This window comes from Sus scrofa, chromosome 1 (assembly GCF_054392235.1).
Source record: "Sus scrofa isolate SSC_HxYL_T2T_F1_AM1 chromosome 1, Sscrofa_HxYL_maternal_Yorkshire_Landrace_v2.0, whole genome shotgun sequence".
Classification (NCBI taxonomy): Eukaryota; Metazoa; Chordata; class Mammalia; order Artiodactyla; family Suidae; genus Sus; species Sus scrofa.
Window position 1 is genome coordinate 67,557,521 of NC_139383.1, and position 14,358 is coordinate 67,571,878.

General features: G+C 36.9%; 1 protein-coding gene and 1 long non-coding RNA gene across 7 annotated transcripts in view; one reads left to right on the forward strand and one right to left on the reverse strand.

Annotated features, from left to right (window-relative positions):
* The window catches only part of ASCC3 (activating signal cointegrator 1 complex subunit 3), a 325,213-nt gene that overhangs the window by 73,686 nt on the left and 237,169 nt on the right, over nt 1-14,358 (reverse strand). For all 6 annotated transcript variants that reach the window (XR_014806468.1, XM_084961374.1, XM_084961361.1 and 3 more), the window contains one exon: nt 12,493-12,618. Coding sequence is in view for 5 of the 6 variants with exons in the window: in XM_084961374.1 (XP_084817500.1) it covers nt 12,493-12,618 (126 nt within the window). In the remaining variant the exon portion in view is untranslated. The remainder of the gene's footprint in view (nt 1-12,492; nt 12,619-14,358) is intronic.
* Nucleotides 375-5,144, forward strand: LOC146406134 (uncharacterized). The gene is made up of 2 exons (XR_014806471.1): nt 375-2,146; nt 4,093-5,144. It is a non-coding gene; the product is annotated as an uncharacterized LOC146406134 (long non-coding RNA).

Sequence of the window (14,358 nt, forward strand, 5' to 3'; positions counted from 1 at the left end):
CACTCAAAGAAAATTCAAATCTCAATTTATGGCACTGATGACAGGAAGTATGAAATTTACAGTAAAACCATACATAATACAAGCTCTTCATTTGAGACAATGATTTTTAGCCTTCTCAAAACTTTTACTAGATCTATATATAAGTAGGAAAAAAAAATGTACAAATTTCCTTAACTCCTGTGCCTTTCCTTCCTTTATCTTTGTGGAAAGGTGATTTTCACAAAGGCAATAATAAGATATAAGGGCCAATCAGAAATAAAACTACAGAGCAGGACTAAAGCTGACTAAACAAAAAATATGCAAAAATTATTAAACTTTATTTAGGTACTTTTCCCCTTTTTATCCAGATATAAAGGTATGGACATTAAAGACAATTTTTTTTTTTTTTGCATCAAATGAACAAAAGTGTTATACATTCAGAATTAGTCTGGTATTGTTTCTAAAGAGAACACACTTTTCATCAAAGGACTGAAAAGAGAAGTGGATAGAGTATATGGAGATTTGAATTCTGGCCCTGATAATGGGCCAGGGATGGAGGATGTGGCCTCTGGAACCTGAATGACTGGATTCTAGTGCTGCCTCTGCCAGTGGCCTGACTGTGGGCAAGTTGCTTAATCTCCCTGTGCTTGTTTCTTCATCTATAAAAAGGGGGTCACAAGGAATACATGAGTTATGCTCTTGAAACAGCATCCCAAATATAGCAGACACTCCGTAATAAATAATATTAGTATAGTTTTTGTTTCCTACTAATTTCAATTTATATTTTTTATAAATTTTTCTTGTTTTTATCTTTTGCTAATGTTCTTCATCTAGTTTCCTGAGATCCCCGTTTCAGTATTTTCAATACTTTCCTGTAGGTGCCCTAAAGATAAGAATATTCCTTGGAATTGTGCTTTGATTGAAATCCATAGGTTTTGTTCTGAAACATTTTTATTTCTGTATAGCTCTAGTATATAAGTATATTTATCTTCCACTAGAACAAAGTACTTAAATGCCAAGCAGATTTTTTTGTCATTCCTTTTTGTGTTTATTTCTGTTTTATTTTTGTAAGTATGGCACATTCTTTCAGAGGGGAACTACAAAGACACACATATTCAAGGATACTGTGATATTCAAATCTTTTATGAAATACTTCGTATCTCTTTGGCATGATTTTTGAGGGATATGTGTTAAAAGTCTTTCAACATAGCTATAATTTAGTTAATGTCTTAGACATCTATCAGTTTTTGCTTTATATATTTTGATGCTATATTTCCAGCTGCCTAAAAATGTACAATCTACATAACATTTAGTGATTATGCTTATTATCACTATAACCATTTATTATTGTCCTTTCAACCTTTATTGCCTTGAATTTTTTTATTTTTTAATGAATTTTATTATATTTGTGGTTGTGCAATGATCATCACAACCCAATTTTATAGCACTTCCACCCCAAACCCCCAGCGCATCTCCCCACTCCCCAACTATTGCCTTGAATTTCATTTTGCTTGATTTTAATTCTGTTGCTATTGGTTTCTCTTTGTTATTCTCCTTCCTATCTTTTTTCAATGCCCAATTTTCATCTTTTCTATGTCATTTTGATTTGATATGTTGCTTTCAAGTTATTTTCATTGGGGTTTAAAAAGTAAATATGAGAATTTATTTCAACAGGGGAAGTTTAAACTTTTTGTAACATTTATGATTATAACTGACCTTTTAATGATAAGCATAGATTCTGTCAGTCCTCTGATCAAAACCCTACAATGGTTCTCATTTCATACAAAATGAAAATGAAAGTTCCTACTAAGGTGTCACATGACCAGGACTACCACTGACCACCCACATCCCTAACCCCACCTCATTCCACTTCAGCTACAACTTCTTGCTATGCCTTCCACAAAGCAGGCATGCCTGCCTTAGATCTTCTCCTGTTCCCTTGGCCTGAACGTTCGCTAGATACTCATGTGGTCAACCATTTCACCTCTTTCAAGTCTTTGTTTAGATGTCAACACTGAAAAAAACCAAAACCCAAAAACTAATGCAGTATTATTAACTATAGTCACCATGCTATATATTAGATCCCAGAACTATTTATTTATTTATTTTTGTCTTTTTGCCTTTTCTAGGGCTGCTCCCGCAGCGTATGGAGATTCCCAGGCTAGGGGTCCAATCGGAGCTGTAGCCACCGGCCTACGCCACAGCAATGCAGGATCCGAGCCACATCTGCAACCTACACCACAGCTCATGGCAATGCCAGGTCCTTAATCCACTGAGCAAAGCCAGGGATGGAACCCGAAACCTCATGGTTCCTAGTCAGATTCGTTAACCACTGCGCCACGACAGAACTCCCCCAGAACTTATTTATAACTGTAAAGTACATATAATTACAGCTGTAAGTACATAGCTTTTGACCACTTTTACCCACTTTATCTGTTTGTGCCCCTCACTTCTGGAAACCACCAATCTATTTTCTGTGTCTTACGAGTTTTTTTTCCTTAACAGTTCACATATAGGTATGATTATATAGTATTTGTTTTTCTCTGCCTGACATTTCACTTAACATAATGCCCTCAAGGTCCATCCATGTTGTTGCAAGTGACAGATTTTCCTTCTTTTTGTATGCTTCAATAATATTCCACTGTGTGTGTGTGTGTATCACAACTTCTTTACTCATGCATCCACTGATGGAGGCTTACTGTTTCCAAATCTTGGTTATTATAAATAACGCCATAATAAAAATGGGAGTGCAGATAGCTTTTCAATTGTCATGCCATTTTTTGGGGAAAATATCTAGAAGTGGTAATGTTGGCTCATATGGTAGTTCTATTTCTGATTTTTTGAGGAATCTCCATAGTGTTTTCCATAGTGGCTACACCAGTTTTCATTCTCACCAACAGTGCATAAGGATTCCCCTTTCTCGCCAGTATAGATTTGCTTATATTTTTGGTAACAGCAGTTCTATCAGGTGATATCTCCTAGTGGTTTGATGTGCACTTCGCTGATGATTAGTAATGCTGAATATCTTTCCATGTGTCTGCTGACCATATGCATGTCTTCTTCGAAGAAATGTCTATTTAGGTCTTCTGCCCATTTTTTGATTGGGCTGTTGGTATTATCTGTATTGAGTTGTATGAGATGTTTGCATATTTTGGATATTAATCTATTGTCGATCACATTGTTTGCAAATATGTTTTCCCATTTTGTAGGTTTTCACTTCATTTTATTTATGACTTCCTTTGCTGTGTAAAAGCTTTAAAGTTTGATTAGGTCCCATTTGTTTACAAAGGAGCTGGATTTTTATTTTAAGTACTAAGACAGTCATTTGTTCACTTATAAAACCAACATTTATTGAGCTCCTTCTGTGTGTCAAGTAAAGGTCATGCTCTTAGGGAATTAACATTCTAGTGGGAATGACAGATACTAAGCAAGTATGTCAAGTTATGACAATTTCCATTGACATAAATAAGCAGGGTAGAGGGGATAGGGAGTAGCAAGGATAGTACTGAAATGTTATACATTAACAAGTAGAGAAGGCCTCCCTGATTAAGGGTACCATTGAACAGAGAGATGAAGGAAGCGAACTAAGCAGATACATAAGGGAGGGGTGTTCCAGAGCATTAAAAGGTTCTAAGCTAAACAAATGACATACATCAATTTACATGTGAAGATCACTTTTGCTGCTTAGTGGAAAATGTATTGAAGTGGAAGTGAGCATGGAATTAATGATGGTGGTGATCCAGGGGCCACCTTGGGTGGTGACAACGGGAATGAAGAGATATGTTTTGAGCTAGACTCAATAAGACTTTCTAATGGATGAGGATGGAGGTTGTGCAAAAGAAAAGAATCATGAATAGCACCACAGTTATTAAATCTAAACATTTGAGTAAAGGGAGTTCCCGTTGTGGCACAGTGGAAACAAATCCGACTAGGAACCATGAAGTCGCGGGTTCGATCTCCGGCCTTGCTCAGTGGGTTATGAATCTGGCATTGCCGTGAGCTGTGGTGTAGGTCGCAGACACGGCTGGGATCTTGTGTTGCTGTGGCTCTGGCGTAGGCCAGCAGCTACAGCTCTGATTAGACCCCTAGTCTGGGAACTTCCATATGCTGCAGGTGTGGCCCTAAAAAGACAAAAAGAACAAAAAAAACCAAAACAAACAAACAAAAAAAACAAAAAACAAAACTGAGTAAATACAAATGTCATGCGTTGGATTAGGGTAGGGCTGTGAGTGTAGGATGGAGAGAAAGGAGGAAACACAAGGCATGCTGAGGCAGTCCTGGCAAGCCAGCCATGATCCCAGACAGCTTTCAATCTGCGGCTCCCAGGCTACGACTAGGATTAGGAAAGATTGTGCATGCTCTTCAGGAGCAGAATTTCAGTTTCTTATAGCCCTCTACTAAACCCTGTGGTCTTCAGATCAGCTAAGACAGCTCATCTCGATGATGGTGTGGGACCCCAGGGCTAGGGTGCCTAATATGTCATTTGAATCCCTTGCTCCCTAAGGAGGATCCCAGAGTCTGTGACATCCCCTCCTCTAGTCTCCTGTCAGGGTGCTTTTCCTCCCTTCTTATTAGACTCCCTGTGAATCTTCCTTTACAGCCCTGCTTGTAGAAGAGCCATTCTGCTAGTCTCCAGGTTTTCAGTGAGAGGTGCTCCAAATGAAGTTTTAGTTTTGATGTGTTCATGAGGGTGGGTGAGCTCAGCATCCTCTGACTCTGCCAACTCGATCTCTGCCCTCTCATCGTAAGTAGAAGGCAGTTTGTAACCAGAGTAAAAGGGAGTGATGCTTCCTCAAGTCCTCTGTCAGTGGGACCTGTAACCTGACTGGGGTCTCCAAGTGTGCTCTTGGTTCATCTCATACTCATGGCTGGAAACATGTAACACTGGACAATCTCCTACTCATTATCTGAATTTAAAGACTCAAGGTATTCTATGTCCACTAAATAAACCTTATCTAGTTCCCACCTTCAATATAATACATGTAATTTCTGATCAATATGCTGACAGCATGCAAATTAGGCTAGACTAAAAGCAGGTTAAGCAGGTGAAGAAAGAAGGAAGTAAGGGAAGAAAAAAATTAAAAAGTAAATTTGACAGTTGAAGAAAACATAAATAGATGTAGTGATAACATTAACAAAAGTAAAAAAGTGAGAGCTGAGCAAAATTTTGATACATGATTCAGTTTTGGACACGTGAATTTGAAATGGTGGTGAGAAGTCCATGTGGCAACATTCAGAAGGGCAGGTGGAGAAATGAGGCTGTAAACTGATGGAAAGCAGATGGGAGTAACACATTTGGGGGGAGGGGGTCTTTCAGACAGGTGATATTTTAAATACAGAACCCCAGCAAAGGCGGGGAGTCCCCCGGGGTTCGTTCTGATAAGAGGGAGTTGAGATGGACAGTGCCCTCTCCATTCTACACACCGACGACAGTGACTTTAGGCCTAAGGCTACTTAGTATTATGAACTGAGAAGAGCACAGACAGCATTACTTCTACAGTCTTCTTGCTCTAAAGGCAGATCCTGAATTTATGGTTGAGAAAACTTTAGGCAAATACTGACTGAAGGAAATTATACAAAATAATTGGCCAGTATTCTTCTAAAGTGTAAAGGTTATGACAGACAAAGGAACACTGAGGAAGCATCACAGATTGGAATGAACTAAGGAGACAGAACAACTAAATGCAATGCAGGATACTAAATTGGATCTTCAACAGAAAAGGAACATTGGTGGAAATATTGATGAAATGTGAATAAAGCTTGTAGATTAGTTAATACTATTGCATAAAAGTAAATTTCCTGGTTTGGATAACTGTACTATGGTCATGTAAGATGTTAATACTTGAGGAAGCTGGGTGATGGGTATACAGTGCTTGTTTGTCCTATTTTTGCAATTTTTAAGGTCTCACATTTTTGAAAATGAAAAGTTAATTTTTTTAAGAAGGTACACAAAATTCAATGTATCTGTGGATTCAGTAATGAACTATAATTTGTTAAAGAATGCAATTTGTCTCAGAGAATTATTCTCCTATTTACTAATCAGATAAGGTGAAAGAAATGACTAGGTTGGCAGTATCTAACGATCTCTTTAGGATGGTCTAGACCAGTAAAACTACTGGAAGGGAGTACAGGAGTAAAGGCTCACTAATCAACATTAAGTTCTTCATAATTAAAACAAAACCTAGAAAGACTTTAATTCATGTATTTGATTTTCAACAGGATCTTGTAAAGGAGGTACTATTAATCACTTTTCAGATGAAGAAAGTGATGCTAAGAGAGGTGAAGTGATCAAGGTCACAAAGTAAACAAAGGGCAGTGCTGAAACAAGAATCAGAGTTCTGACTGCAAGTCAAAATTCTTTCTACCACATTAATTGCCTCTATTCTTATGATAAGAAAGGAGTGAGGAGTGAGTTAGAAAACCTAGGTTTTTTAAGGCCTGGCTCTATCAAAAATAATTATGGTGTACAATTCTTTTGATGTATTGTTGGATGCGGTTTGCTAGTATTTTGTTGAGGATTTTTGCATCGATGTTCATCAGTGAAATTGGCCTGTAGTTTTCTTTTTTTGTGGTATCTTTGTCTGGTTTTGGTATCAGGGTGATGGCGGCCTCATGAGTTTGGGAGTATCCCTTCCTCTGCAATTTTTTGAAATAGTTTCAGAAGGATAAGTGTTAGCTCTTCTCTAAATGTTGGATAGAATTCACCTGTGAAGCCATCGGGTCCTGGACTTTTGTTTCTTGGAATTTTTAAATCACAGTTTCAATTTCAGTTCTTGTGATTGGTCCATTCATCTTTTCTGTTTCATTTTGGATTATCTTGGAAGATTGTACTTTTCTAAGAATTTGTCCATTTCTTCTAGGTTTTCTGTTTTATTGGCATATAGTTACATATAGTAGTCTCTTATGATTCTTTGCATTTATGTAATGTCCGTTGTAACTTCTCCTTTTTCATTTGTAATTTTATTGGTTTGAGTCCTCTCTCTTTTTGTGAGAAGTCTGGCTAAGGGTTTATCAATTTTCTTGATCTTTTCAAAGAACCAGCTTTTCATTTCATTGATCTTTACTATGGTTTTCTTTGTTTATATTTCATTGATTTCTGCTCTGATCTATATGATTTCTTTCCTTCTACTAACTTTAAGTCTTGTCTGTTCTTCTTTCTCGAGCAGCTTTAGATGTAAAGTTAGCTTGTTTATTTGAGCTTTTTGTTTCCCGAGGTGGGCTTGTATTGCTATAAACTTTCCTCTTAGAACAGCTTTTGCTGAGTCCCATAGGCTTTGGAGTGTTGTCTCTTTGTTGTCATTTGCTTCTAGGTATTTTTTAATTTCCTCTTTGATTTCTTCAGTGATCCATTAGTTGCCTAGCAGCAAGTTGTTCTGTCTCCACGTATTTGTGTTTTTGCAGTTTTTTTCTTGTTGTTGATTTCCAGTGGTATAGCGCTATGGTCAGAAAAGATGCTTGATATGATTTCGATTTTCTTAAAGGTACTGAGGTTTGATTTGTAGCCCAGGATGTGATCAATCTTAGATAATGTTCCATGTGCATTTGAGAAGAATGTGTATTCTGTTGCTTTTGGATGAAATGTCCTATAAATATCTATTAAGTCCACCTGGTCTAATGCTTCATTCAGAGCCTGTGTTTCCTTACTGATTTTCTGTCTGGATGATCTGTCCATTGCTGTAAGCGGGGTGTTAAAATCCCCCACTATGACTGTGTTATTGTCGATCTGTCCTTTTAAGGTTGTTAGCAGTTGCCTTATATATTGTGGTGAACCTATGTGGGGTGTGTAGATATTTGAAATTGTTCTATCTTCTTCTTGTATTGATCTCTTGATCATTATGTAATGACCTTCGTGGTTCCTTAAAATATTCTTCATTTTAAATTCTATTTTGTCTGTTATGAGTATTGCTACTCCAGCTTTCTTTTGATCCCTGTTTGCATGGAATATTTTCTTCCATTCTCTCACTTTCAATTTGTATGTGTCCCTAGGAGTGAAGTGGGTCTCTTGAAGATAGCATATATATGGATCTTGTTTTTGTATCCATTCAGCCAGTCTATGTCTTTTGGTTGGGGCGTTTAGTTCATAACATTTAAGGTAATTATTGATATGTATGTTCTTATCAAGTGGGATTTATCCCAGGAAAGCAAGGGTTCTTCAATATGCACAAAGCAATCAGTGTGATACACCACATTAACAAACTGAAGAATAAAAACCATTATGATCCTCTCAATAGATGTGGAAAAAAACCTCTGGCAAAATATAACACCCATTTCTGATAAAGACCCTTCAGAAAGTGGGCATAGTGGGAACCTACCTCAACATAATAAAGGCCATATATGACAAACCCACAGCAAACATCATTCTCAATGGTGAGAAGCTGAAAGAATTCCCACTGAGATCTGGAATAAGACAAGGATGTCCACTCTTGCACTACTATTCAACACAGTTTCGGAAGTCCTAGCCACAGCAATCAGAGAAGTAAAACAAATAAAAGGAATCCAAATTGGAAAGGAAGAAGTAAAACTATCACTATGTGCAGATGACATGATACTATACCTAGAGAATCCTAAAGACTCTACCAGAAAACTGTTAGAGCTCATTCATGAATTTGGCAAAGTTGCAGAATACAAAATTAATACACAGAAATCAATGGCATTTCTATACACTAACAATGAAAGATCAGAAAGAGAAATTAGGGAAGCAATCCCGTTTACCATTGCATCCAAAGGAATAAAGTACCTAGGAATAAACCTACCTAAAGAGACAAAAGACCTATACTCTGAAAACTACAAGCAACTGATGAAAGAAATCAAAGATGACACAAATAGATGGAAAGATATACCATGCTCATGGATTGGAAGAGTCAATATTGTCAAAATGACCATACTGCCTAAGGCAATCTACAGATTCAATGCAATCCCTATCAAATTACCAAGGACGTTCTTCACAGAACTCCAACAAAATATTTTAACGTTTGTTTGGACGCACAAAAGACCCAGAATAGCCAGACATCCTGAAAAAGAAAAACGGAGCTAGAGGAGTCTGGCTCCTGGACTTCAGACTATACTACAAAGCAACAGTCATCAAAACCATATGGTACTGGCACAAAGACAGAAATATAGATCAGTGGAACAGAATAGAAAGCCCAGAATTAAACCCACGCACCTATAGCCAACTCATCTATGGCAAAGGAGGCAAGAATATACAATGGAGAAAAGACAGCCCCTTCAATAAGAGGTTCTGGGAAAACTGGACAGCCACATGGAACAGGATGAAATTAGAACACTCCCTAACACCATACACAAAAATAAACTCCAAATGGATTAAAGACCTAGATATAAGACCAGACACTCTAAAACTCTTAGAGGAAAACATAGGCCAAACACTCTCTAACATAAAGAACAGCAACATCTTCTCAGATCCGCCTCTTAGAGTATTGACAATAAAAACAAAAATAAACAAATGGGACCTAATCAAACTGAAAAGTTTCTGCACAGCAAAGGAAACCCTAAGCAAAACAAAAAGACAACCCACAGAATGGGAGAAAATCTTTGCAAGTGAATCGACTGACAAGGGATTAATCTCCAAAATTTATAAACACCTTCTGCAGCTCCATACCAAAAAAACAAATAACCCCATCAAAAAACGGGCGGAAGATCTAAACAGACAGTTCTCCAAAGAAGACATACAGATGGCCAAGAAACACATGAAACGATGTTCAACATCACTCATTATTAGAGAAGTGCAAATCAAAACCACTCTGAGGTACCACCTTACACCAGCCAGAATGGCCACCATCAAAATGTCAACAAACAATAAGTGCTGGAGAGGGTGTGGAGGAAAAGGAACCCTATGACACTGTTGGTGGGATTGTAAAGTGGTGCAACCACTGTGGAAAACAGCATGGAAATTCCTCAGGAAACTAAACATAGAACTACCATTTGATCCAGCAATCCCACTCCTGGGCATCTATCCAGAGAAAACCACGACTCGCAAAGACACATGTACTCTGATGTTCATTGTAGCACTGTTTGCAATAGCTGAGACATGGAAATAACCTAAATGTCCATCGAGAGAGCAGTGGATCAAGATGTGGTACATATACACAATGGACTATTACTCAGCCATTAAAATGAAAGAAATACCAGCATTTTTAGCAACATGGATGGGCCTAGAAATTATCATGCTAAGTGAGGTCAGCCATACAATGAGACCCCAACATCCAGTGCTTTCACTGACATGTGGAATCTGAAAAAAGGACAGACTGAACTTCTTTGCAGAACAGATGCTGACTCACAGACATTGAAAAACTTATGGTCTCTGGAGGAGACAGTTTGGGGGGTGGGGGGATGTGCTTGGGCTGTGGGTTGGAAAACCCGTGAGATTGGACTGTAATGATCATTATACAACTATAGAGGTGATAAATTCATTTGAGTAACTAAAAACAACAAAAAAGGTAATTATGGGATCCAAAACAAGTCACTTTAAGTTTCCATGCTCCATTTCCTCACTATCAAACAGGAAGGTTGGACTAGGGTACATGTACGTCTATCCCATCATAGAATCTGTTTACTATGGAAAGTCTGCAGTATTGTATAGTTAGCTCATTAGTTTTTCAGTCATTTTCTCAAATGATATTTTGTACCTAATCCAGAGGCCCTAATAGCTGAGGAAACTGAGCAAATTGTCACCTTATTCTCAAACTCCTACCTATGTTAAGCGGAAATGTTGGCTGAAGGGAGACAAATTTGTTAAAGTGCCAAAAGATTTAGTAATTTCATTTCATCAGGTTTATAATGATCTCTCTGTTCAAGATAGTATAAAATGGTTTAGTATTTCCTCTTACTCATATCAGGAACATCTCTTATCTTTGACTTTCTTCCATTCCCTCTGCATCTGTTAAGGTCGTATCTGTCTTGGTCAAAGGTTAAAAAGCATCCTAGTCGGTCTCCCTGCTATAAATATTTCCCCATTCCAGCTCACTCCTTACCATAGTGCCATGAGTATTGAAAGAAAGCCAGTGTTCATCAGAAGAAAATGAAAACACTAATTTGAAAAGATACATGCACCCCCATGTTCACTGCAGCATTATTTACAATAGCCAGAACATGGAAACAACCTAAGTATCTATCAGTGGATGAATGGATAAAGAAATTGTGGTACAGACATACAAATGAATATTATTCAGCCATAAAATTGAAACTATGCCATCTGCAACAATATGGATGGACCACTAGGATATTATGCTAAGTGAAACAAGTCAGAGAAAGACAAATAGCATACAATCTCTCTTACATTTAGAATCAAAAACCAAAACAAAAACAAAATACCAAAGGACAGATTGGTGGCTGCCAGAGGTGGGAGGATAAGGGTGGGAAGAATGGGTAAAGAGAGTTAAAAGGTAAAAAGAAAACAACAATGACACTAACAAAAATCTAATTTGGTGATGCTAAAATACTTTTTAAAAACTTCTAGAGTTCCCTGGTAGTGCAGTGGGTAAGGGATCTGGTGTTGTCATGTTGTGGCACAGGTTTGATCCCTGCTCCTGGAACTTCTGCATGCCATGGGTGTGGCCAAAACAAAAAACAATAAAAACCTCCAACCACAGCCAATAGGATCAGATATAAACTGCTTAGCATGGCATATAGGCCCTATATTCTCTGGCACTTGGCCCACTTTCTGGTCAAGACAATCTTATTTACTTTTTTACTGTACCCTCTAAGGTCTACATCAAACTTCTCATTCTCTAGAGACTCTTTTAAGTCTTGAGGGTCTTTGTTCCTCTAGTATTTTTATGTCTTCCACCTTTTCTATTCCTGTTCCAGATTCAAGATCTGGCTGAAGTATCACTAGTCTTGTGAAGCTTTCATTCGCATAGGCTTACAAATAGTCCATTAAGAGCATTTATGATTTACATTGTAATAGTTTATGTCTTTTTCCACATTAAAAGATAAGTGCTGGATGATAAGGGATGACATACACTCATCTTCATGCTCAGTATCTAGTCTAACATCTGATGAATAGGTGCTGAATGAAGGTACAATCTATCCTGTCTTGAGTAAAAGATATGCTATTACAACTCCCCCAGTTTTATTCCTCTTGCAGGGTTCCCGTTAACCCTTACAAATACATCACAAATTCCTCCCCCTACAATTTCATAGGCCTCACTCTTCTCTGACTCAACTGTACCCAAGTCAGTCATTATTAAATTACTCAATGTAATTTAATTAAGCACATTTCTTAATGACTTCAGGTGTCTAACTACAGAGAGAATGCCTTGAGCATATTCTAAGTTAACTAAAATCAGCTAATAAAATGTACACAATTATTTTTTAATACATCATAATAACTGTGATCATATGAGAGACATCATCTGATTTTCTGGGCAAATTCATATACCTAGGAAGTCCAATATTCCGGCTTTTTTGTTATGTACTTGGATTTAGATATTACTACTTTCACATATATTTTCTTTCAGTGCAAAAAAGAAAGATAAACAGCAGGCCCGTGCTTACCTGGGGTTCATGATAAGACGTCGGAAAAAATAAGTCCAGGTGATATAATCCATTGCATCTTGCTTAGATGTTATTGTACCACCAGCGATCTCTGCATTTAAATGGTCAGCGAGCACTCCTAATAAGCTATGGAGTGAACAAGACATGGGAAACATACATGAACATTAAATGAAAAGCACTTTATCTCAAACAGTCAAGACGCAGATTTTATGTTTCAAGATACAGAGCAAATGTGTTTTGTATAATTTGCATATTTTGTATATAATTTTGGGGAAATGGATTGCTATGTGGAAATAAACACAGGCTGACAGGAACGGGGCTGTCAGGAGAAGATGAGAGCCAAGATCAAGAGCAGACAAGAGAGGATATGTCTTGAAGAGCAGAGAAGAATTTACTTATAGAGCACTGGGGTAAGTATGGAATAATACTGAGGCAGAAGAAAGTAGAGTTGGAAGGAAAGGGGTGATAGTTATGATAGAGCAGGATATTCCCTTCATTCAATCAGCAAATATTAAGTTCAGTTATATAACATGGAAATGTGCTAGGTGTTGTGGAATATACAGAGATGATTAGCAATCTTGAAAGACTGGCATAACAAAATGTACATTTTAGTTTCTTATGTAAAATATAAAAAAAGGAAGCAATGTCCGACAAAGGAAAAGGCCATGGAAAAGTACATGGGTATTAAAAACAATTTTTGCAAAGAACGTTTTTAAAGATATAAGAAAATGGCCATATAAAATTGAATGAAATTTTACTCTGCCAGTCACCAGTGGCAGAGTATAAATCGGTATAGTCAATTTGCAGGGCATTTTGATAACAGCTATTTGAACAATTACTATGACGTAGTAACTTCACTTTTTCATGATCACTTGTTAGGATAGGGAAGCAAAATACTTCACTGCAGCAATATAAGTGAGAGGAAAAAATTGGAAACATTCTAAATGCCCATTAACAGAGAAGTTAATACATATCATCCATATATATACTCTGTAGTAGATAAAATAATAATAGTAGTCATATCAAGGTACAAATTTAAATTTTTAGTTTTTCACTGAAGTATACAAAGAAAAAAATACATAAATTATATGTGTACAACTCAAGTAATTTCCACAATGCAAAAACACATCTGTGTAACCAAAAGCAAGACCAAGCACTACCAGTGGCCCAAAAGTCTTCTCTTTGTGCTTCTCAGTCACTCCTCTTGCTCAAAAGGATACTGTGATTTTTATTTCTTTTCTTTACCTTAATGCAGTGGCTTGGTCTCTAGCACAATGTTTACTGGCAGTGGTGAGAACAACATCCCTCTATCATTTCTTATCTCAAAGGGAAAAGCTTTCAATACTGAATCATTAATCATGATGCTTGCAGTAGATTTTTGGTAGATACTCTTTATCAGATTAAGAATATTCCCTTATACTCCTGTTGGCTAAGAGTTTTTATTATGAATGGGTGTGGAATCTCATCAAATGCTTTTTTCATATCTATGAAATAATCATACACTTTTTTCATTTTCTTTCTGTTAATGTGGTGAATTATAGCCATTTATTTTCAAGTAATAAGTCATCATTGCATTTATGTCATAATTAATTAATATATTTTTTATACATTCTTGGATTTGATTTACTAATGGATTTCTACATCTATATTCATGAAAGACACAGATTTTTAACATTCTTTTCTTGTAAATTTCTTATCGGGTTTTGGTATCAAGGTATTCTAGTCTCACAAAATAAGTTGGTAAATACTCCTATTTCTTCTACTATTAAAGGTAGAGTGCATGTTCAATTTCATGAGTTCGATTTCTGCCTTAAATGTTAGGAAGTATTCTTTAGTGAAGCATCTGAGTCAGAAAATTTCTTTGTG